Source organism: Caretta caretta, chromosome 16, assembly GCF_965140235.1.
Source record: "Caretta caretta isolate rCarCar2 chromosome 16, rCarCar1.hap1, whole genome shotgun sequence".
Lineage (NCBI taxonomy): Eukaryota > Metazoa > Chordata > Testudines > Cheloniidae > Caretta > Caretta caretta.
The window spans coordinates 114,021-139,541 of NC_134221.1; the positions used below are offsets into that span (position 1 = coordinate 114,021).

The 25,521-nt window shown below is 46.9% G+C and overlaps 1 protein-coding gene across 6 annotated transcripts in view; it reads right to left on the reverse strand.

Moving 5' to 3' along the window:
- Positions 1-5,804: 5,804 nt before the first annotated feature.
- Positions 5,805-25,521, reverse strand: part of LOC125623368 (uncharacterized) — a 63,163-nt gene continuing 43,446 nt past the window's right edge. The window contains exons 9-15 of one of the 6 annotated variants that reach the window (XR_007352977.2): positions 24,091-24,204; positions 23,234-23,731; positions 10,639-10,737; positions 9,891-10,289; positions 7,390-7,442; positions 7,101-7,214; positions 6,592-6,729 (exon numbers count right to left, since the gene is read on the reverse strand). Coding sequence is in view for 1 of the 6 variants with exons in the window: in XM_048822592.2 (XP_048678549.2) it covers positions 6,098-6,729; positions 7,101-7,217; positions 9,870-10,289; positions 10,639-10,737; positions 23,234-23,731; positions 24,091-24,204 (1,880 nt within the window). In the remaining 5 variants the exon portion in view is untranslated. Of the gene's footprint in view, positions 6,730-7,100; positions 7,218-7,389; positions 7,443-8,664; positions 8,824-9,869; positions 10,290-10,638; positions 10,738-23,233; positions 23,732-24,090; positions 24,205-25,521 lie in introns of those variants that run through there. The other 5 variants (XR_007352976.2, XR_007352975.2, XR_007352974.2 and 2 more) reach the window with 5 other exon arrangements.

Genomic DNA, 25,521 nt, shown 5'->3' on the forward strand with positions numbered 1-25,521 from the left:
TTACATAACTGTCTCCTTGAGTAGTTGTGCTCCTAACAGAAATTGACTTTAAAGCTTGTCAGAATAAATTCAGTTTGAAATAGAAATAATTAAAGTCTATACAGTTCTGTATTCTCATGCACATTATTACTCTCTCATATTCCATCATCACAACCTTTGGAGTATGGTTTTATTTCAGAATTCCTTAGTAAGAAGTGGTAAAATACCTCAAATAAGATTTTAAGGATTAGCTACTGTTTGCTATATTAGTAATGAAAAGAGAAATATAATCAGAAATATATTGGAAAGATTAAAGTTATCACATAATTAGTCTCTTGTTCGTTAACAAATAATGAACTTCATGTTTAATTTCATTGTCACTGGTAACAATAACATAATCAAAGATTACAAAATCTTATAATATATGGTACTTTCCTTTAATTCCATTTAACACCCATTTCCACCAAATGAACCCTTCTGTAAACTTGTGGTTTACACCCATATAGGTGCCTTCCATTTCTGGAAGTTAATTTATCTGTGGCTTTTCTGACATAAGTGTTGGTGGAAAGGGTCTCACACTACGGGTGGGAAGGCTTGCAACATGAGTAAAACCATCTCTATTCTATTTTCACACTTTTTATCTTTCAAAGTAGCTGGAGATGGAGACATGATGCAAAGGCATAAAACACAAGACCAAAACTAAGAGACTAAAGCATAGAATCAGGACTCAACATTCATGTATCTTGCAGTCTGAACCTGGAGCTTGACACAGTATTTCCCTAATGGGTTACCACCACTTGCACAGAAGGAAAGTCCTTATTGTCCAACAGTGCAGCCAGATTGGGATTCATGAGGAAGGAATGTCCTCAGAAAAAGAGTTGATCCTCCACTCTGCCTCGTGAAACTTTGGATTCAAATGGTAAAGGGCAATTTCAATCTAACCACTGCATCCTTTGGGACTCTAATCAATGCCACTGAACTAGGGAGTTGTGTTCTAAACACAGTTTTACTTTGACCATAGCTGTCAAGGTTCCTCCCCCACTCTGAACTCTAGGGTACAGATGTGGGGACCTGCACGAAAACCTCCTAAGCTTACTTTTACCAGCTTAGGTTAAAACTTCCCAAGGTACAAGCTATTTTACCCTTGGACTTCCACTGCCACCACCAAACTTTATCTGGGTTCCTGGGAAAATGTAGTTTGGACACGTCTTTCCCCCCAAAATCCTCCCAACCCTTGCACCCCACTTCCTGGTGAAGATTTGGTAAAAATCCTCACCAATTTGCATAGGTGACCACAGACCCAGACCCTTGGATCTTAAGAACAATAAAAAAGCATTCAATTTCCTTACAAGAAGACTTTTAATAGAAGTAAAAAAAGAATCACCTCTGTAAAATCAGGATGGTGAATACCTTACAGGGTAATTAGAGTCAAAACATAGAGAATCCCTCTAGGCAAAACCTTAAGTTACAAAAAAGACACACAGACAGGAATATTCATTCTATTCAGCACAGTTATTTTCTCAGCCATTTAAAGAAATCATAATCTAACACATAGCTAGCTAGATTACTTACTAAGTTCTAAGACTCCATTCCTGTTCTGTCCCCGGCAAAAGCATCATACAGACAGACACAGACCCTTTGTTTTTCTCCCTCCTCCCAGCTTTTGAAAGTCTCTTGTCTCCTCATTGGTCATTTTGGTCAGGTGCCAGCGAGGTTACCTTTAGCTTCTTAATCCTTTACAGGTGAGAGGATTTTTCCTCTGGCCAGGAGGGATTTTAAAGGGGTTTACCCTTCCCTTTATATTTATGACAATAGCTCACAACAGCTTTCATCTCTATGGTGAAAACCAACTACTGGGTGCCTGCTGTTTTTACCTGAGTTCTTGCCAAATCCTTGGTCTTGATGAGGGCAAATTTACATTTCTCTGGAGAAGAATCCTTTACCAAACCATCCAAAATCTCAGAAGTGCTAGTGAAGAATGACTTACCCAAACATGCTCAGTTTATTTCTTTAATCTGATGGAACAAGTCTAAATTAGAAACTAAATAAACGTCTGGATGAGAATCACTATACGGTACAAGACGTGGGGGGTTTATTCAAAAAGAGTAAACTTTCTGCAGCTGTCCCACATTAAACACTCATTTCATTTGATACACATTGGAAGCATTACAGAGGGTGAGTTCAACAACAACAACAAAACACTTCTATTTTCTCCACATTTGCATTGCTAGAGACAGCACTTCTCTCTGTTAGGATTAGTTAGGAGATATCTTCAGGAGTAACCACCTCTAGAGCCTGGGTAACAACTAGGGTTGCTAACCTTCCCAGATTGGCCGGGAGTCTCCCAGAATTGGCCTCAATCTCCCGGTGGCTATTACAAGCCATTCGTGAAATTTTAATAGGTCGTTAAAAGTCCAGTGGGCAGTGCAGCAGGGCTAAGGCAGGCTCTCTGCCTGCCCTGGCTATGAGCAACTCCTGTAAGTGACCGGCAAGTCCCTCTGTCTCTTAGGCGCAGGGACGGCCAGGGATCTCTGCGCACTGCTCCCGTCCAGAGTGCTGACTCCACAGGTCCCATTGGCCCGGAACTACGGCCAATGGGAGTTGCAGGGGTGGTGCCTGCAGGCAGGGGCAGCACGCAGAGCCACTTGTCACCGTTCCTCAGTCATAACTGAGAATACCAAATTCAGGACAAACTCAGAAATAGGCCAGACACACCCCAAAACTGGTGGTTATTCTCCCATAAGATATACCAGACCAGCAACAAACGTAAACTTCTGTTTCACCACTCTGCCTAACAAAAAGTCAGAAAAGCAGTTTCCTTAGGTATTCCAGTCCTTGTATCACCACCAAAAACACTAAACTTAATGATGAGTAGTTATTTAAAACCAATTTAATCAACCAAAGGGTTCTTCTGATCTCAGAGGACCAGCCACACACCCAGGTCAATACAGAACTCAGATCTTACCCAATAAACATGCTGTTGCCATTCCTTTAGTATCTAAAATCTAAAGGTTTATTTATAAAATGAAAGAAAGAGGTGAGAGTTAAAATTGGTTAAAAGAATGAAATACATACAGTAACTGCAAAGTTACTGGATCAGGCTTCTAGCAGTGATGGAATAAATGCGGCAGTCCAATGATGAGACAGAACACAGCTTTATGCAAGCAAGCAGGCTGGTCAGCTGAGATGGGCGTTCTGCCCCCCGCCTTCCACCTTCTCCTTTTATTATATTTCTCCCCCCTCAGCATTACACACTGCTACCGCAAAAAGATACACAAAAGAATGTATGACGTTGATTAATATACTTAGTTGCATCTTTTAGCTACTACAATCCTGGTTCTCAGGCCTTGAGCCCAGGCTAAGAAAGCCTCCCGCAGTTACTGTCCCAACAATCAAGTTTTCATGGTTCATATCTAGCCCTTGTCCTTGGATAGAGCAATGTGTGCATTGCTTCTACAGAACAGTCAAGGTGTGCCCTGCCTGCTTCCAGGTGGAATAGCTAAACATGAACCCTTCAAATAAACTAATGGCTTGTTAAGTCTCTGGTTGCTGCCAAATCATTGGAAGGTCCTCAATCAATTGGTTAGAATGCTCCCATTAGTGTAAGTCCATATTCCAGTGGCGATGTTTCCAGGGCTTTTACAGCTTCTGCGAAGTGAAGGGAAACCCATTGTTCTAGTTTGTGGAAAATTACAGGTAACAAGATGGGGTTTGGAGTCACATGGGCAAGTCACATGTCAGTGCCTGCTTCGCTTAGTTATAGCGGAGGCCATTACCCATACTTTCTTTAGTTAGAACGTTCACAGGAAAATCCATCAGGCATGGATAGAAGTCTTCCAAGGTACACTGTGAGTTCAGTGTTCTTTGATGGGCCATTCAACTTGAATAGTTCCTTCACAGTGTGCTGGCTAAATATCTTGTGGGTGTTACCACAGGAGCAAACGTGTAGTAATACAGGTACATAGTTAATATTCGTAACTTCAGGTACCAAGACAATACATGCATAGAAATAGCATAAGCATATTCAGAAAATCATAACTTTTCCATTGACCCCTAACTTGACACACTTTGTACAAGATCTGTTGCAATTATATAACAGTACAATGATCTATATGATCATATTTTAATTATATAATGTCACAGCCTGGCTGCCCCTGAGCCTAGGAGCCGGACACGTCAGCCGCTTCTGGGAGCTACCTAAGGTAAGCACCGCCCAGCCGGAGCCCGCTCCCCACACCCCCTCCCGCCCCCAAACTCCCTTCCAGAGCCCTCTCCCCACACTCCAACTCCCCACCCCAGGCCTAAGCCCACTCCTGCACCCAAACTCCCTCCAAGAGCCCCCTCCCCCTGCCCCAGTGCTGAGTCCCCTCTCACACTCCGAACCCCTACGCCCCAACTCCCAGGCCAGAGCCCACACCCTCTCCCCCTTCCCCAGCTCAGTGAGAGTGAGGATGGAGTGAGCGGGGGACGGGGACTCAGAGAAGGGGTGTGGCAGGAGCATGGCCTCGGGGAAGGGGCAGGGCAAGGATGCTTGGCTTTCTGCGATTAAATGTCAGCCTAGCAGTATTCAAGGTTATGTGAATATTTCCATTGGTGTAACTATATCAGGAGGTTGCACCAATGTAACTAGATTGATTTTTAGTTGCCAAGGTGCAGGCTGTCTCGTAGATAAGCCTTCGTCAGATGAACCTTGCAGGAGGATAGCTTAAAACCACTAAAAACCTTAGCAAAACCTTGATTTAAAATGTCAAGGAGAAGAGTCCTTGCAAGATTCATGTGAGCAATAATTTCCTCGATAGCATATCCCATAACTGTGAATATTCTCTCCAGTTGACTGAACTGCATTTGAACTTTCCCATTTCTTCACGGAGCGGAGAGGAAAAACAAAAAATAAGGGAAAAAATTACCATTGAAGCAAATGGGACTTTGAGACAATAAATCTGCCAGAGAAAACGAATATCCAGTTGTGTGACCAAACATCCTTTAAGAAAGAGAAAAATCTACCAGAGATATAAGACATTTTCTGTTTCCGACAGAATGAGATTCTAGAGCAGGTTTCATCTGATGACTCAAAATCAAGGCCACAGATTTTCCCACTGCATTGTCCTCTGATCCACTGAAACCTGCTTCACTCACTGCTGTCTCATTATTATTGAGTTGCATTATTTGCAAAAGTTTTAGCATCATGATAATGGTTTGTCTAGACTAGGAAATGTGGAGAACATTAGGACAGGTCAAGGGGAAATACACTGGCTAACCCACAATAGTATACTTGGGCCATGTCAGCATAGTAAACAGCTGTGATTTTACATCTGGGTAGCTCACTGGAGCTAACTACAAAAACATGCTAATGGAGAAAAGGCTCAGGTAGATTTGACCACAATCTGACTAACTGACGTCATTTGTATTTCACCAACCTGGGGCTGATGTGCACTCCTAATAAGAGGGACTCATAACTGCCATTACCCACAGAACAAAGATGATGATAGAAAGGGTCTTTGGGGATTCACCCAAAGAAGGGCAAAAAGAAAAGGAGTACTTGTGGCACCTTAGAGACTAACCAATTTATTTGAGCATGAGCTTTCGTGAGCTACAGCTCACTTCATCAGATGTATACCGCTCACGAAAGCTCATGCTCAAATAAATTGGTTAGTCTCTAAGGTGCCACAAGTACTCCTTTTCTTTTTGCGAATACAGACTAACACGGCTGTTCCTCTGAAACCAAAGAAGGGCAACCTGCAAAAAGCAAAACTGGACAACCCACCTGGGGGAGCAGAGGGACCACAATGAAGTAAATGGCACTAAGAGCCTAAATACCAAAAACATTAAAGAAAAAAACAACACATTTTATTGTTAGCCCTAGACAAGGTATTTATGGTGTTATGGCTTCACTGAAGATAAATAATGTGTGACTTCTGATAGAAGCTTTTTTCCCACTCTCAGAACATGTACAAGGTGTCAATCCTGTGTGGACCATTAATTATCTCCTGAGGTCTGAGTGGTAAATGAAAGTTTTCCCGCACTCACAACATTCACAGGGTCTCTGTCCTTTCTGGAATCTCTGATGATTAATAAGGGCTTATCGAACAGAAAAGTTTTTTCTATACTCACAGCATTCCTAGGGCCTCTCACAAGCATGGATTCTCTGATGTCTACTCAGGGTTGAGCTCTGAGAGAAGGTTTTCCCGCACTCACAGCATTGAAAGGGTCGCTCTTGGGTGTGGGTTCTCTGATGTCTGATAAGATGTGAGCGCCGAGTGAAGGCTTTCCTGCACTCACAGCATTCATAGGGCCTCTCTCCTGTGTGGATTCTTTGATGTACAATAAGCTGTGAGTGCCAAGGGAAGATTTTCCCACACTGGCAGCATTCATAGGGGCTAGTGCCTGTGTGGGTTCTCTGATGTCTGATAAGGTCTGAGCGCCGAGTGAAGGTTTTGCCACACTCACAGCATTCATAGGCTGTCTCTCTTGTGTGGATTTTCTGATGTAGAATAAGGTGTGAGCATCGAGGGAAGGTTTTACCATACTCAGGGCATATGCTTTTTCTCTCTCCCATAAGGATTCTCTGCTGGGCTGTGGTTTCCTTGAGGTCCTTGTGATTTTCCTCACAACTGATGGATTTACTCACTTTCTCCCCTAGTGGGGATACGTTTCGTTTAATTCCCTGTGATAATCCCCCACGCAGTTCCACATGCTCATCATCTTCCAGCTGTGGATTCTGCTCCTTGTTCTCACTCACCATCCCATCACCTGCAAGAACAGAAAGAAACCTCAGAAGAAGAGATGGAAAAGGGGAGAGGAAACCAAAGGAAGTGCTGGAGAGATAGGGGAAAAATCAGGAAATTACTTCCCCCAAACTCGTTCCCAGAGGGAAAAGAGGAGGGGATCAACTGTTGTCTGAGATCCAATTCCAAAGCTCAGGATGAAGGCAGGTTAGGAACTGAACTATTGCCATGGGTCAGCCAGGATGGGTAGGAAGCCATGAGCGATATCTGCTCTGAGGATATGACACCTGCTCGGGGACAATCCCGAACTCAAAGAGCTCTCAAGGTCCTGGTAGGGAATCCCAGCTGTGTCCTTCAGGCCCAGATGGTATTTGAGTTGGTCTAATGATTCCTCACCTGTGCAGGTTTCTGTCAAGATCACTTTTTCCTCTGAGCCCTGGAGATCTGAGACCCATAGCTCTTCCCCTGGTTCCAGCTGAGACATCACCTCAGGTCTGGAGACTGGAAACCCTGCTGAGATGAAAGAAAATAAGTGAGATCAGGTGAATTCATGGGACCTTAGTCACAAAGAATATGGCCTTTTTTTTAAACCCCTGCTCATTTTAAAGCACTGAAAATCTCGAGCCAGCTCTCCAGGCGTTCAAAGGCACCAGACACTCTGCTTATAAGGGGATTTACTACTCACCTCTGCTGGTGCACACACAGCCAGACACTCCTCATCAAAGGGGCTCCTGAAACCTAGAGAAAGTAACTCCAAATTACAGAAAGCCAAGGGGAAGTCACCTTGGAACTGCTTCTTACTGACAGAGAGACCCCAAGGGAATGAGAAAGTCATAGGGAAACTGGGACTGGTGAGCATGGGCTTGTGGGGCTCAGCATAGTAATGAATGGGAAGGAGTGGAGAGATCACTGAATGAAGCATGTCAGGGGTGTTAAGGAACAGGAAAGCACATTCTGAGAAGTTAGGGAATATAGCGAGTCAGGTGAAATAGAAAGGAGCATGAAAATCTTATAATGTATGGGTAAGGTTATAGAATGACAGAATCATAGAAATGTGGGGCTAGAAGGGATTCCAAGAGGTCATTTAATCCAGCCCATGCACTGAGGCAGGAACAAAGAAACCTAGACCATCCTTGAGAGGTATTTGTTTAAGCTGTTCTTAAAAGCTTCCAAGATGTGGATTTCACAACTTCCTCTGGAATCTGATTCCAGAGCTTAATTACCCTTGTAGTCACAATTATCTTCCTAATATCTAACCTAAATCACCCTTGCTGCACATTAAGATACCAGCAGCAATGCAGAAGAAAGGGTGGCAAAGGGGCACTAAGTCTACTGTGAAAAGTGATATCGACAAAGTTTCTCCCCCACAACCCTATTATTGAACAGTAACTATTTAAAAGAATAACTTTTGGACTTACAACAATAATTCTATATAAATGTGTTTTAGTCTTTAATTAATTAAGACAATTAATTAATTTAAATTAATTTAAAACAATATGGTAATAAATTTAGCATTTAAAATAGTGTTAAATATAAAAAAATGTGTTTTAAATTTATAAGGGGGGAGGTCGCACTCAGAGGATTGCTGTCTGAAATTTTCCAATACAAAAAATTTGGAAACCACTGCTCTATGGGCATGCAGGATATGGTTAGTGGTTTACATTTGAGATTATTTGAGCAAGCAGTTCCTGAGATTCATCCCCCAGAACTCCCCCTCTCAGGATCTTTTTACACAACCCTCTTGCTCTTACAACATTTTGCACACACCTAGGCGGAAACCGTGCTTCTAATGGTTCCCAGACTGATCTCATTTACTTGGCATTTATCTCAGCTAGTACAAGGTAACCTCCTGTAGGGCGTGGCTTACAACTGTTTTGGGAACCAAATACATGGACATTTTGCCTAGTTCCAAGTAACTTACTGTGGAACTCTCTCCCCAGATATGTGAGATAATACTGACCTACATAACTGAACAACACCGTGATTATATCCAGTTACGTAGATTAGTTGCTCAGATTGGGGTGTGCTGTTGTTCACCACTCCTGTTTCCTTGGTAGCATATCCCATAACTAGGAGGATTCTCTCCAGTTGACTGAATTGCATTTGAACCTTCCCATTTCTTCACGGAGCAGTGGGGAAAAACAAAAAATAAGGGAAGAAATTACCATTGAGGCAAATGGGAATTTGTCTCAAAGTCCCCAATAAATCTGCCAGAGAAAACGAATATCCAGTTGTGTGACCAAACAGCCTTTAGGAAAGAGAAAAATCTACCAGAGATATAAAACATTTTTCCGTTTCAGATAGATTGAGATTCTAGAGCAGGTTTCATCTGATGACTCAGAATCAGGACCACAGATTTTCCCATTGCATTGTCCTCTGATCCACTGACACCTGCTTCACTCACTGCTGCCTCATTATTATTGAGTTGCATTATTTGCAAAAGTTTTAGCATCATGATAATGGTTTGTCTAGACTAGGAAATGTGGAATACATTAGGACAGGTCAAGGGAAAATATACTGGCTAATGCAGACTAATATACTTGGGCCATGCCAGTATAGCAAACATAGTGATTTTCCATCTGGATAGCTCACTGAAGCTAGCTCACTACAAAAACTAATGGAGACAAGGCCCAGGTAGATTTTACCACAGTGAATCTAACTGACGTTATTTCTGTTTCCCCCACCTGGGGCTGACATGCATTCCTAGTAACAGGGACTCATATGCCTCTGACTCAGAGCAAAGCAGTTGATAGAAAGGATCTTTGGGGATTCACCCCAAAGAAAGGCAAGCTACAAAAAGCAAAACTGGACCATTCACCTGGGGGAGCTGAGATAACAATGAAGTAAATGGCTCTAACAGCCTCAAGGGCCACATGTGCGAATTAGCAAAAATATTAAAGAACAAAACCTATTTTCTGTCAGCCCTAACGAAGGTTTTTATGGTGTTCATCTCCCTTTGGCCTTCTCTGATGCTAAATAAGGTGTGACCTCTCATGGAAGCTTTTCCCACACTCAGAGTCTCTCTGGGGAGTCTATGCTGTCTGAATCATCTAATGTCTCCTAAGGTCTGAGTGGTAAATGAAAGTTTTCCCACACTCTGCCCTTTGTGGATTCTCTACTGATTAATAAAGGTTTCTCTATCAGACATGTTTTCTCTATACTCACAGAATTCACTCGGGTTCGCACCTGTGTGGATTCTCCGATGTCTAATGAGGTTTGGGCGTCGAGTAAAGGCTTTCCCGCATTCACAGCATTCATAGGGTCTCTCTCCTGTGTGGATTCTCTCATGCAAAATAAGATTTAAGCGCCGATGGAAGGTTTTCCCACATTCAGAGCATATGTTTTCTCTCTCTCCCTTGAAGAGTCTCTGCTGGGCAGTCGTTTCCTTGAGGTCCATGTGATTTTCCTCACAACTAATGGATTTACCCACTTTCTCCCCTGAGTGGTTTCCCTGCTGCCTCTCTTCACAACTCTTGGACATGTTCCCTTTAGTTCCTTGTGATAATCCCCTGCGCAGTCCCATGTGCTCAGCATCTTCCTTCTGTGGATTCTGCTCCATGTTTCCACTCACAATCCCATCACCTGCTAGGACAGAGAGGAACCTCAGAAGCAGGGACGGAAAGGGGGAGAGAAAGCCAAAGGAAGTGCTGGAGAAATGGGGGGAAAGATCAGGAAATGAATTCCCCCAAATTCTTCCCCAGAGGGGGTGGGGAGGGAAGGGGATCAACTCTTGTCTGAGATCCAAATCCAATGATCAGGATGAAGGTAGGTTAGGAATTGAGTTATTGGCAGATGTCAGCAATAGCTGCTCTGAGGATATGACACCTGCTAGGGGACAATCCAGAACTCAAAGAGCTCTCAAGGTCTTGGTAGAGAATCCCAGCTGTGTCCTCTAGGCACAGACAGTATTTGAGTTGGTCTAATGATTCCTCACCTGGGCAGGTTCCTCTCGGGATCTCTCTTTTCTCTGAGCCTTGGAGATCTGAGACCCACAGCTCTCCCCCTCCTTCCAGCATCACCTCAGGTCTGGAGACTGGAGATGAAAGAAAACAAGTGAGATCAGGTGAATTCATGGCCTTTTAAAAGCCCCTGCTCATTTTAAAGCACTGAAAATCTCGAGCCAGCTCTCCAGGTGTACAAAGATATCAGACACTCTGCTTATAAGGGGATTTACTACCCACCACTCTGCTGGCGCACACACTCCTCATCAATGGGGCTCCTAAAACCCAGAGAAGTAACTCAGAAGTATCACAGAAAGCCAAAGGGAAGTCACCTTGGAACTGCTTCTTACCAACAGAGACCCCCCCCAAGGGAATGAGATGGTCATAGGGGAACTGGGACTGGTGAGCATGGGGTTGCGGGGCTTGGCATAGTAATAAATAGGGAGGAGTGGGGAGATCACTGAGTTCAGCGGGGCTCAGGATAGTAAAGAACAGGAAGGAGTGAGAAGATCACTGAGTGCAGCAGGGCTCAGCATAGTGAGGAATGGGAAGGAGTGGGGAGATCACTGAGTGCAGCATGTGTGAGAGGGGGAAGGATAGCTCAGTGGTTTGAGCACTGGCCTGCTAAACCCAGAATTGTGAGTTCAATCCTTGAGGTGGGCCATTTAGGGATCTGGGGCAAAAATTGGGGATTGGTCCTGCTTTGATCAGGGCGGTGGACTAGATGACCTCCTGAGGTCCCTTCCAAACCTGATATTCTATGTCAGGGGTGTTAGGGATCAGGAAAACACATTTTGAGAAGTTAGGAAATATAGCGAGTCAGGTGTAATGGAAAGGAGCATGATAATCCCCCAGTGCATGGGGAAGGTTATAGAATGATAGAATCTCAGAAATGTGGGGCTGGAAGGGACTCCAAGAGGTCATTTAATCCAGCCCATTCACTGAGGCAGGAACAAAGAAATCTAGACCATCCCTGGGAGGTATTTGTCTAAGCAGTTCTTAAAAGTTTCCAATGGTGGGGATTCCAGAACCTGGAATCCTATTCAAGAGCTTTACTACCTTTGTAGTCCCCCTCCCCTCCCCAATATGTAACCTAAATCACCCTTACTGCACATTAAGATATAGTACGGTCTTTCAACCAGTTTTATACCCACTTCATAATAATTTTATCTAGACCAGATTTCCCTAGTTTCCCTATGAGAATGGCACGTGGGACTGTGTCAAAGGACATACTAAAATTAAGATCTAGCAAATCTGCTGCTTCCCTGTAATACCCTAGGCCAGTAACACTGTCAAAGAAGGAAAATAGGTTGGTTTGATATGATTTGTTCTTGAGAAATCCATGCTAACTATTGCCCATAATGCTATTATCCTCCAGGTGCTTACAAACTGATTGCTTCATAATATGTTCCAATATTTTTACAGCTCCCAGAATTAGGCTGAGTGATCTGTAATTCCTCTGGTCCACTTTGTTCCCCTTCTAAAAGACAGGTCCTGTATTTGTCCTTAACCAGTCCTCCAAGAGTTCTCAAAGGTAATTGCTAATGGTGCTGAGACTGCCTCAGTTAGTTCCTGAAGTACTTAGGATGAGGTTGGGGAATTACATATTATAAGTCAGTAGCAACAGACTAATTCCTCTGGAAAAGAGAATATGAAAAGTAAGATTAACACCATGTGATCTCAGGAGCAACTGCCTCAACTATCCAAAGAGCCTGCAGGGAAGAGAGACTGTGGCTGCTGCAGGTAGTGAGGGGGGAGCGAGACCCTCAATTCCCACAGAAGTTTCATTACCAAGCTAGTACATCACCAGGTAAAGAGTCACCTTATGTCTGGCAGGAATGTAAGGAATCAGGAACAGTGGCTAGGGTGACGATTTGTAGGGAAGACGGGGGAGGTGTGTGTCATGGTGGTAGGGACTGAACATTGGAGAGAGAAGAATGAGAAACATAATATTTGAAAATTTGTAAAATAAAGTAAAAGTGGATTCTAATTAGAATGGAGAGCAGGCTCTACATGAACGGGGACTGGGCAGGGATTCTTTCAACAGGTTGGGATCCCCTGCAGCTCTAGATCCCCAAAACCACCCCTCCCTTCCCCCTACTAACCCCACCTTCCCCACTTACCAGGTGTCCCTTAGGCCACTCAAATGTTAAGCTGATACATTGCTCTGGTGTGTGTGGGGGTGAAAACTCCATACCCCTGAGTAACATAATTAAGCCGACCTAACCCCCAGTGTAGACCGCACTACAGAAACGGAAGAATTCTTCTATCAACCTAGCTAGCACTTCCTGGGGAGGTGAATTAACTATGGCAATTAACTACGGCAATTAACTACGAGAATCCCTCCCCCTCGGTATCGTTAATGTCAACACTGAAGTGCTAATGTGATGCAGCTGCAGTCCTGCGGCTGTGCTGCTATAGCGTTTGAAGAGTAGACAAGTCCTTAGTCCTATTTCTCCAAACCCCCCTACGTTGGAGTTGCTCTGTAATAATGATGAGTACTGGCAGGTGTCCTGGATACTGGGATATTTACTGTATGAATATTTTGTAGAGCTGTCGATTAATCGCAGTTAACTCATGCGATGAACTCAAAAAAATTAATCACGATTAATCGCACTGTTGAACAACAGAATACCAACTGAAATTTATTAAATATTTTTGGATGTTTTTCTACATTTTCAAATATATTGATTTCAATAACAACATAGAATACATAGTGTACAGTGCTCACTTTATATTATTTTTATTACAAATATTTGCACTGCAAAATGATAAACAAAAGAAATAGTATTTTTTAGTTCACCTCATATAAGTACTGTAGTGCAATCTCTTTATCATGAAAGTGCAACTTACAAATGTAGGTTTTTTTCATCACATAACTGCACTCAAAAACAAATCAACATAAAACTTTAGAGCCTACAAGTCCACTCAGTCCTACTTCTTGTTCAGCCAATCACTAAGACAAATAAGTTTGTTTACATTTACAGGAGATAAATGTAAACTTCTTAATTACAATGTCACCTCAAGGTGAGAACAGGCATTCACATGGCACTGTTGTAGCTGGCGTCGCAAGATATTTACATGCCAGATACACTAAAGATTCATATGTATCTTCATGCTTCGGCCATCGTTCCAGACGACATGCTTGCATGCTGATGACGCTCATTAAAAAATGTACGCATTAATTAAATTTGTGCCTGAACTCCTTGGGGGAGAATTGTATGTCTCCTGCTCTGTTTTACCCACGTTCTGCCATATATTTCATGTTATAGCAGTCTTGGATGACGACCCAGCACGTGTTGTTCATTTTAAGAACAATTCCACTGCAAATTTGACAAAAGATACAATTGTGAAATTACTAAAGATAGCTACAGCACTTCCCACAAGATTTAAGAATCTGAAGTGCCTTCCCAAATCTGAGAGGGACGAGGTGTGGAGCATGCTTTCAGAAGTCTTAAAAGAGCAACACTCTGATGCAAAAACTACAGAACCCAAACCACCAAAAAGGGAAATTCAACCTTCTGCTGGTGGCATCTTTCTCGGATGATGAAAATGAACATGCGTTGGTCCGCACAGCTTTGGATCATTATCAAGCAGAACCCATCATCAAGTGGAATGCCCTTAAGGTCAGTCCTGGGGCCGGTTTTGTTCAATATCTTCATTAATGATCTGGAGGATGGCGTGGATTGCACCCTCAGCAAGTTTGCAGATGACACTAAACTGGGAGGAGTGGTAGATACGCTGGAGGGTAGGGATAGGATACAGAGGGACCTAGACAAATGAGAGGACTGGGCCAAAAGAAATCTGATGAGGTTCAACAAGGACAAGTGCAGAGTCCTGCACTCAGGACGGAAGAATCCCATGTACTGCTACACATTAGGGACCGAAAGGCTAGGCAGCAGTTCTGCAGAAAAGGACCTAGGGGTTAGAGTGGACGAGAAGCTGGATATGAGTCAACAGTGTGCCGTTGTTGCCAAGAAGGCTAACGGCATTTTGGGCTGTATAAGTAGGGGCATTGCCAGAAGATTGAGGGACATGATTGTTCCCCTCTATTCGAAATTGGTGAAGCCTCATCTGGAGTACTGTGTCCAGTTTTGGGCCCCACACTACAAGAAGGATGTGGAAAAATTGGAAAGTGTCCAGCGGAGGGCAACAAAAATTATTAGGGGACTGGAACACATAACTTATGAGGAGAGGCTGAGGGAACTGGGATTGTTTAATCTGCAGAAGAGAAGAATGAAGGGGGATTTGATAGCTGCTTTCAACTACCTGAAAGGGGGTTCCAAAGAGGATGGATCTAGATTGTTCCAGTGGTACCAGATGACAGAACAAGGAGTAATGGTCTCAAGTTGCAGTGGGGGAGGTTTAAGTTGGATATTAGGAAAAACTTTTTCACTAGGAGGGTGGTGAAGCACTGGAATGTGTTACCTAGGGAGATGGTGGAATCTCCTTCCTTAGAAGTTTTTAAGTTCAGGCTTTACAAAGCCCTGGTTGGGATGATTTAGTTGGGGATTGGTCCTGCTTTGAGCAGGGGGTTGCACTAGATGACCTTCTGAGGTCCCTTCCAACCCTGATATTCTATGATTCTAACATCAGCATGGATGCATGTCCTCTGGAATGGTGGTTGAAGCATCAAGGGATATATGAATCTTTAGCACATCTGGCATGTAAATATCTTGCGACGCTGTCTACAAGAGTGCCATGCAAATGCCTATTCTCAATTTCAAGTGACATTGTAAACACGAAACAGGCAGCATGATCAGCATGATCAAATGTAAACAAAGTTGTTTGTCTGAACAGTTGGCTGAACAAGAAGTAGGACTGATTGGACTTACAGGCTCTAAACTTTTACATTGTTTTATTTTTGAATGCAGGTTTTTTTGGTATATAATTCTACATTCTTAAGTTCAACTTTCATGATAAAGAGATTGCACTACAGTGCTTGTATTAGGTGAACTGAAAAATATTATTTCTTCTGTGTTTTACAGTGCAAATATTTATAATGAAAAATAAATATAAAGTGAGCACTTTACACTTTGTATTCTGTGTTGTAACTGAAATCAATATATTTGAAAAAGTAGAAAAACATCCAAAAATATTTAAATAAATGGTATTCTATTATTTAACAGAGCAATATATCGTGCAATTGATCGCGATTTATTTTTTAAATTGCTTGATTGCCCTAATATTTTGGTTTACTTTAAAAGGGGGGTAAGGAAAAGAAGCAGAAAGGGAAGAAGAATGGCTAAACATGAGTCACAACATGGTAAACCCTTAAGGATTATGAAGAGACTATGTCAGAATGATTAGCTTTGAATATTCTATGTCTTAGCTCCAACCTGGCTTAGACAAACAGGACCAGAAGATCAAACTGACTGGAGCAGTTAAAGGGGAGGGGCATGGCTGTTCAGGTGATTGTTTGGTGAAAGAGACCATCAACACGATTCCACAGGGGTGCCTGAAGAACTTAGACTTGCCTTGGTAGCCATTGGGGGATGGAAAGTATTTAGGTAAGACACAGGTGTGAAGACTTTGTTATTTTAAAATCCTTTTACTCTTTTCTTGTTGCTCTGCTGCAAAGTAAAACAGCCTTCTTCAAACTCAAGTGGTGTTTAGTGTCACTGCACACCACTCATCCCAGACTCCCAAAGGTGTCCACACTCAGCCTGACGTGCGGGGTAAGCAGAGCAGATATGTTGGGTATGGAAGCTAATGGCCCAGTCTGGGAGAGGGAGAAAAAATGGTTATTTACTTTCTCGTAACTGTTCTTCGAGATGTGTTGTTCACGTGCATTCCACATTAGGTGTGTGCGCGCCACGTGGATGAGCGTTGGAAAATTTTCCCTTAGCGGCTCTTGTCGGGCTGGCGGGGCCCCCGAGTGGAGCCACTGCACCGTGTATATATACCTCCACCAGCCTGACCCCCTCCAATTCCTTCTTGCCTGCGACTCCGATAGAGGGGTAAGAGGGTGGGTGCTGGAATGGATGTGAACAACACATCTTGAAGAACAGTTACAAGAAGTAAGTAACCGTTTTTTATTCTTCAAGTGCTAGTTCACGTCCAACCCACATTAGGTGAATCACAAGCTTACCTCTGGAGGACGGTAGGAGTCACGGAACAACTGCTTGGAGGACTGCTCTACCAACCGCCGTGTCCTCTCTGGCCTGCTGATTAATGCGTAGTGGGTCGTGAAGGTGAGCACCGAGGACCAGGTGGCTGCTCTGCAGATCTCCTAGATCGGGACCTGTGCCAGGAAGACTGTGGAAGTCGCTTGCGCCCTGGTCGAGTGGGCCGTGACCGCCGGGGCTGGAACACCTGCGAGCTCATAGCACGCCCGGATGCAGCTTGTAATCCAAGACTAAATCCACTGCGCCGACACTGGGAGGCCTTTCATCCTCTTGGCTACAGCCACAAACAGCTGCGCGGATTTGCGAAAGGGCTTGGTGCGCTCCAAATAGAACGCCAGCGCTCGACGCACATCCAGAGTGTGCAAGCCGCAGTGACTCGGGTCCATATGGGGTTTTGGAAAAAACACCAGCAGACAAATGTCCTGGCCCAGACGGAATTGGGACACCACCTTAGGGAGGAACTTGGGGTGCGGCCGGAGCTACACCTTGTCCTTGTGAAATACTGCAAATGGTGGCTCAGAGGTGAGGGCCCTCAGTTCGGACACCCTTCTGGCCGAGGTAATGGCAACCAGAAATGCCACCTTCCAGGAAAGGTGAAGGAGAGAACAGGAAGCAAGGAGCTCGAAAGGGGGTCCCATGAGCTTAGAGAGGACCAGGTTAAGGTTCCATGGAGGAACTGGTGGGAGGGAGTATGGGAACACCCTCTCCAACCCTTTAAGGAACTGTCCGTTGGGTGGGAAAACACTGAGCCCACCGAGAACCCCGGATGGAAGACGGAGATGGCCACCAGGTGCACTCTGAGTGAGGACGGGGCTAGCCCTTGCTGCTTGAGGTGCAGGAGATACTCCAGGATGGCCTGCACCGGGGCCTGGCACAGCTGCACCTATCGGGGTTCACAGCAACACGAGAACCTTTTCCACTTGGCCATATAGGCTGCCCTGGTAAAGAGTTTCCTACTGCCAAGCAGAATCTACTGCACTGGAAGGGAACACTGGCTCTCCAGGGCGTTTAGCCACAGAGCCTCCATGCCGTCAGGTGCAGTGACTGTAGGTCGGGATGGAGAAGCCCCCCGCCGTCCTGTGTAATGAGGTCCCAGTGTAAGGGCAGGACTACCCGGGCCGTCATTGACAGCTCTAGGAGCGATGTGTACCAGTGCTGGCGGGCCCAGGCTGGGGCGATGAGGATCACCACCGCCCTGTCCCTGCGCATCTTGAGTAGGGCCTTGTGCACCAAGGGGAGCGGGGGGAAGGCATACATCAAGCCCCCCCTCCACGGGATCACAAACGCGTCCGCGAGCGAGCCCAGGCTGTGGCCCTGGAACGAGCAGAAATGCGGGCACTGGGTGTTGGCCCTGGCTGCAAACAGGTCTACCTGGGGAAACCCCCACCTGCTGAAGAGCGAAAGCACGACGTCCGCCCTGAGTGTCCACTCGTGCTTGCGGTACCACCTGCTGAGGGAGTCCACCAGCTCGTTTCGTACCCCCGGGAGATAGGACGCCTCAAGGTGAATTGCATGGGCTATGCAAAGGTCCCAGAGGAGGAGAGCCTCGAGACAGAGTGGGGAGGAATGAGCCCCACCCTGTTTGTTTATATAGAACATGGCAGTAGTGTTGTCTGTCAGAACTGTCACGCTGTGACCACTCAGAGTGACGTGAAAGGTCTGGCAGGTGAGACAAACTGCCCTGAGCTGCTTCACATTGATATGGAGCGACCGCTTTGCTCCGGACCACAACCCCTGCGTCATGAGGTCCCCCAGGTGAGCCCCCCCATCCGTGGCCTGTTGCGTCCGTCACCAGAGTCAGGTTCGGTTGTGGGGCGGCAAAGGGGATGCCTTTGGAAACCACAGGCTGGGACTGCCACCACCAAAGCAGGGAGTCCAGCACATCCCTGGGGGCTGTCGCTACCAAGTCCAGGGGGTCCCTGCCTGGGCGGTACACCTGAGCGAGCCACGCCTGCAGAGTCCTGAACCTCAGTCTGGCATGCCTGACCAGGTGCGTGCATGCTGCCATGTGGCCCAGCAGCCGCAAGCAGCACCTGGCCGTTGTCGTTGGAAACTGGCGCAGGGAGGCCACCACTTGCTGGATAGCTCGGAATCAGGATACCGGAAGGCTTGCCCTGGCCTGCACTGCGTCCAGGACCGCCCCTATGAATTCCACTCTCCACGTGGGTACAAGCGTGGACTTGGGGATGTTGACCAGGAGTCCCAGCTCGCGGAACAATCTCAGGGCTACCTCCACATGGCCACGCACTTCTGCCTTGGATCGGCCTGCCAGGAGCCAGTCGTTGAGGTACAGGTACACCCGGATTCTCTGTCTCTGAAAGAAGGCCACCACCACTGCCATGCACTTCGTGAACACCCTCGGGGCCGCGGTTAGAGCAAACAGCAGAACTGCAAACTGGTAATGTTCTCGGCCCACGGTGAAGCATAGGACCCGCCCATGTGCTGGGTGGTGGCAATATGAAAGTACGTGTCCTTCATGTCGAGGGTGGCGTACCAGTCCCCCGGATCCAGGGAAGGGATGATGGTGCCCAGAGAGACCATGCGGAACAGGGCCTTGACCAGGAATTTGTTGAGCCCGCTCAGGTCTAGGATGGGGCGAAGACCCCCTTTGGCCTTGGGAATGAGGAAGTGCGGGGAGTAGAACCCCTTCCCCCTTAGGCTGTGTGGCACCGCCTCTACCGGCCCCACCGCTAGCAACGAGCGGACTTCCTTCTCTAGTGAGAGGGGTCCCTGAAGAGGGACGGGGAAGGGGGCTGGGAGGGGGGGAGGGAGGCGAACTGTAGTGAGTACCCGTTCTACACCGTGCGTAAGATCCAGCAGTCTGACGTAATGGTGGACCACGCACAGGAGAAACGGGTGGTTCGGGAAACAAAGGGACGGATCCGGTGACTGGTCTGGTACACTGTCCTCGAGTGCACCTTCAAAAGCCTGGCTTAGTGCCCGGCTGGGGTTTGTGCTGGTCTTGGTTCTGGCCTGGCACATTATTGTTATTCTTGTTATTGCACTGTCGCCTGTTATCCATGGCTCGCCTACGGTAAGGCTCATGCCTACGGCGAGGCTGGTACTGGCGTTGATGGGGAGGCTGCGGCTTAAAGGGCTTCCTCTGGGTAGCCAGGATGTGCATACCCAATGACTTGAGCGTAGCTTGTGAGTCCTTGAGGTTATGCAGCCTCGTGTCTGTCTGGTCCGAGAAGAGCCCGGACCCTTCCAACGGGAGGTCCTGGAGTGTATTCTGGACCTTGGGTGGCAGGCCTGACTCCTGGAGCCACACCGAGCGCCTCATGACCACCCCTAACGCGACTGTTCCAGCCGCTGCGTCTGCCGAATCCAGGGAGGCCTGGAGAGAGGTCTTGGCTACTGCCTTGGCCTCGTCCACCAGGGCCGTGAACTCCTGTTATGAGCCTTGGGGAGGTTGTCCTTAAACTTCCCTACTGCCGCCCAGGAGTTGAAATTGTGCCTGTTGAGGATGGCCTGCTGGTTCGCAATCCTCAACTGAAGGCCCCCAGATGAGTACACCTTTCTGCCAAAAAGGTCCAGGCGTTTTGCCTCCTTGGCCTTTGGGGCCGGGGCCTGCTGTCCATGGCGCTCCCTTTCATTTACCACTGAAACCACTAGGGAGCATGGTGGCAGAACAGGAACTCATAGCCCTTAGGTGGGGCAAAGTATTTACGCTCCACTCCTTTAGCTGTTGGAGCGCTGGAAGCCGGGGTCTGCCATATAGTCTTATAGTTGGATTGAATGGTCTTAATGAGCGGGAGCGCTATTCTGGTTGGACCTTCGGGGCTCAGAATGTCCACCATGGGGTCCTGCTGCTCAACCGCCTCCTCAGCCTGCAACCCCAAGTTTTGGGCGATCCTGCACAGCAATTCCTGGTGGGTTCTATGGTCTATCGGCGGAGGGCCAGACACCTCTGTACCCGCCACCGCCCCATCAGGGGAAGATGAAGAGGTTAGCTGCTGCTCGACCTCCTCTGGTTGGTCCTCCTGTTCCCCATTTCCCATGGGAGGGGCCTCCGGCTCAGGACGGGTCAGGAGTCCATGGGACGGCACCAGGCTCGGTGCTGGTCTCTCCGGTCTATGCTGGGGGGATGCTGGAGGCCTGGATACTGTTGCCTCCAGCACCGTCTGGCATCAGTGTGGCAAGTGGGACCACTGCACCGAGTAACTTGCCCTGGACGGGGTCCCTTGGCGCTCCTGATAGGCTGAGGGGGTCCAGAAGGGCCAATGGCCTGGCGGCCCCCACTGGGGTTGCCAGCTCCCCTGAGGGTCCCTGCTGTCCGGGGCCCAGTGTGGGTAACTATACTCCAGGGTCGACAGTTTACGGTACTTAGCCAGTGCCGGGTCTCTTGATGGCTCCAGGGCACTACACGCCAAGGAAGCCTGAGCTGGCGTTGGGCGCTCCGGGCCCTGCAGCTGCAATGCGGCCCATCAACAGCTGCTTTAGGTGAAAGTTTCTCTCTTTCCTTGTCCTTGGCTTAAACACCTTGCAAATCCTACACCGTTCAATTTGATGTCCGTCCCCCAGGCAACGTAGACACGAGTTGTGGGGGTCACTAACTGGCATAGGTTTGCGGCACGAGGGCAACAAAAATGATTAGGGGGGCTGGGGCACATGACTTACAAGGAGAGGCTGAGGGAACTGGGCTTATTTAATCTGCAGAAAAGGCGTGAGGGGGGATTTGGTAGCACCCTTCAGCCACCTGAAGGGGGATTCCAAAGAGGATGGAGCGAGGCTGTTCTCAGTGATGGCAGATGACAGAACAAGAAGCAATGGTCTCAAGTTGCAGCGGGGAAGGTCTAGGTTGAATATTAAGAAACACTATTTCACTAGGAGGATGGTGAAGCACTGGAATGGGTTACCTAGGGAAGTGGTGGAATCTCCATCCTTAGAGGTTTTTAAGGCCCGGCTTGACAAAGCCTTGGCTGGGATGATTTAGTTGGTATTGGTCCTGCTTTGAGCAGGGGATTGGACTAGATGACCTCCTGAGGTCTCTTCCAACCCTAATATTCTATGATTCCATGTTATGCTTTGACTTGTAATCACTTACAATTTATCTTTGTAGTTAATAAATTTGTTTATTCTACCTGAAGCAGTGCATTTGGTTTGAAGCATGTCAGAGATTCCCCTTGGGATAACAAGCCTGGTACATATCAATTTCTTTGTTAAATTGATGAACTCATATAAGCATGCAGCGTCCAGCAGACATAACTGGACACTGCAAGATGGATGTTCCTAGGGTTGTGTCCGGGACCGGAGATATTAGCTAATGTTATTCGGTTGCACAATCCAAGGAGCAGCTTACATGCCAGAGGCTGTGCGTGAACAGCCCAGGAGTGGCGGTTGAGTGGGGGTTCTCACAGCAGAGCAGGGTAAGGGCTGACTCCCAGAGTCAAGAACTTGAGTGACCTAGCAGATCACCGGTCTGCATAACACCAGAGGGCAAGCTGCAAAAAGCAAAACTGGACCACTCACCTGGGGCAGCTGAGACCACAATGAATATTAAAGAACAAAACCTATTTATTATCAGCCCTAGAGAAGATTTTTATGGTGTTGATCTCCCTTTGGCCTTCTCTGATGCTAAATAAGGTGTCACCTCTCATGGAAGCTTTTCCCACACTCAGAGCGTCTATAGGGAGTCCATGCTGTTTGGATCATCTAATCCAGAGGTGGGCAAACTACAGCCCGCGGGACCGTCCTTGCCAGGCCCTTGAGCTACTGGCTGGGGAGGCTAGCCCCCAGCCCCTCCTCTGCTGTCCCTCCTCCCCCGCAGCCTCAGCTCGCTCTGCGGACAGCGTGGCTGGCTCTGTCCGGGCAGTGGGGCTACAAACTCCTGCTGCTCTGAGTGGCATGGTAATGGGGTGGGGGCGGCACGGTTGGATAAAAGGTAGGGAGTCCTGGGGGGCAGTCAGAGGACAGGGATCGGGGGCAGTTGGATGGGGTGGAGGTTTGCGGGGGGAGCGGTCAGGGGATGGGGAACAGGGGGGACTGGATAGGGTGGGGAGTCCCGGGAGAGCCTATCAGGGGGCGGAGGTGTGGCTAGGGGTCGGCGGAGGGGAAGTCAAGGGACAGGGAGCAGGGGGGGTGGATAGCAGGTGGGGTCCTGATGGGTGCGGGTTGGAGCAGGAGGTCCTGTGAGCAGGCAGTCAAGGAGCAGGGGGGTTTGGATGGGTCGGGAGTTCTGATGGGGACAGTCAGGAGAAAGGAAGTGGGAGGGGGCGAATAGGGGATGGGGATCAGGCTGTTTGGGGGCACAGCCTTCCCTACCTGGCCCTTCATACACTTTCGCACCCCGATGTGGCCCTCAGGCCAAAAAGTGTGCCCACCCCGATCTAATGTCTCCTAAGGTATGAGCGGTCAATGAAAGTTTTCCCACACTCACATTCATAGGGTCTCTGCCATTTGCAGATTCTCTAATGATTAATAAAGGCTTCTCTATGAAAAACGTTTTTTCTATACTCACAGCATTCACTGGGGCTCACGCCTGTGTGGATTCTCTGATGTCTGAAAAGGTCTGAGTGCCGAGTGAAGGTTTTCCCACACTCACAACACTCATAAGGTCTTGCGTCTGTGTGGGTTCTCTGATGGCTGATAAGGGTTGAGCGTCGAGTGAAGGCTTTCCCGCATTCACAGCATTCATAAGGTCTCTCTCCCGTGTGGATTCTCTCATGTATAATAAGGTGTGAGCGCCGAGGGAAGGTTTTCCCACATTCAGAGCATGTGTTTTTTCTCTCTCCCTTGAGGATTCTCTGCTGGGTGGCAGTTCCCTTGAGGTCGTTTTCCTCACAACTGATGGATTTGCCCACTTTCTCCCCCAGCTGGTTTCCCTGCTGCCTCTCCTCATGACTCCAGGACATGTTTCCTTTAGTCCTTTGAGATAATTCCCTGTGCAGTTCCACGTGCTCAGCATCTTCCTGCTCTGGATTCTCCTCCTTGTTCTCACTCACTGTCCCGTTGTCTCCTGGGACAGAGAAAGAAACCTCAGAGGCAGGGATGGAAACGGGAATAGGAAACCAAAGGAAGTGCTGGAAAGATGGGGGGGAATATCAGGAAACGAATTCCCCCAAACTCTCCCCAGAGGGGAGAGAGGAGGGAATGAACTCTCTCTCCACATCCCATCCCAACACTCAGGATGAAGGGAGGTTAGGAAGTGAGCTATTGCCATGTGTCAGTCAGGAGGGGTATGAAGGCATGAGCAATATCTGCCTTGACTATATGACACCTGCTGGGAGACAATACTGAACTCAGAGAGCTCAAAAGGTCTTGGTAGCTGTTTCCTTCAGGCACAAACAGTATTTCTTTGGTCTAATGATTCCTCACCTGTGAAGGCTCCTCTCAGGATCTCTCTTTCCTCTGAGCCCTGGAGATCTGAGACCCACAGTTCTTCCCCTGCTTCCAGCTGGGACATGACCTCAGGTTTGGAAATTGGAAACCCTGCTCAGATGACAGAAAACAAGTAATATGAGGTGAATTCATGGGACATTTGTCACAAAGAACATAGCTTTTCTTAGTCCCTGCTCATTTTAAAACACTGAAATTCTGGCGCTAACTGTCCAGTGATCAAAGGTGCCAGACACTCTGCTTATAATGAGATTAACTCTCCACTGCTCTGATGCAGTGCTCTGAGTGCACACAGTCAGACACTCGTCATCAAAGGGGCTCCTAAAATGCAGAGAAAGTAACTCCGTATCACTGAAAGCCAAGGGGAAGTCACCTTGGAACTGCTTCTTACTGACAGAGAGACCCCAAGGGAATGAGACAGTCATAAGGGAACTGGGACTGGTGAGCATGAGCTTGCTGGGCTCAGCACAGTAAGGAATGGGAAAGAGTGCGGAGATCACTGAGTGCAAGTGGGGCTCAGCACAGTAAGGAATGGGAAAGAGTGAGATGATCACTGAGTGCAGCATGTCAGGGATGTTAGGGATCAGGAAAGCACATTTTGAGAAGTTAGGGAATATAGCGAGTCAAGTGTAATGCAAAGGAACATGATAATCCCCCAGTGCATGAGGAAGGTTATAGAATGATAGAATCACAGAAACGTAGAGCTGGAAGGGACTCCTAGAGGTCATTTAATCCAGCCCATGCACTGAGGCAGGAACAAGGAAACCTAGATCATCCCTGAGAGGTATTTGTCTAAACTGTTGTTAAAAGCTTCCAACGATGGGGATTCCTCAATCTCCCTTGGAATCCTATTCCAGAGCTTAACTACTCTTGTAGTCACAATTATCTTCCTAATACCTAAGCTAAGTTGTCCTTGCAATACATTAAGATACAGTACAGTCTTTCAACCAATTTTGCACCCATTATTATAATAATTTCATCTAGACCCCATTTCCCTAGTTTCCTTATGAGAATGGCATGTGGGTCTGTGCCAAAGGAGGTAGTAAAATTAAGATAAGGCAAATCTGCTGCTTCCCTGTAATACCTTAGGCCAATAACATTATCAAAAAAGGAAATTAGGTTGGTTTGGCATAATTTATTCTTGACAAATCCATGCTATAATCATAATGCTATAATCCTCCAGGTGCTGACAAACTGATAGTTTAAAAATATGTTCCAGTATCTTTCCAGATCTCAATGATAGACTGACTGATCTATAATTTCTCTTGTCCTCTTTGCTCCCCTTTTCAAAGACAGGTACTATGTTTGCCCTTCACCAGTCCTCTGGGATCTCACCTGTTCTCCATGAATCCTCAAAAATAATTGTTAATGGTGCTGAGATTGCCTCAGTTAGTTCCTGAAGTACCTAGG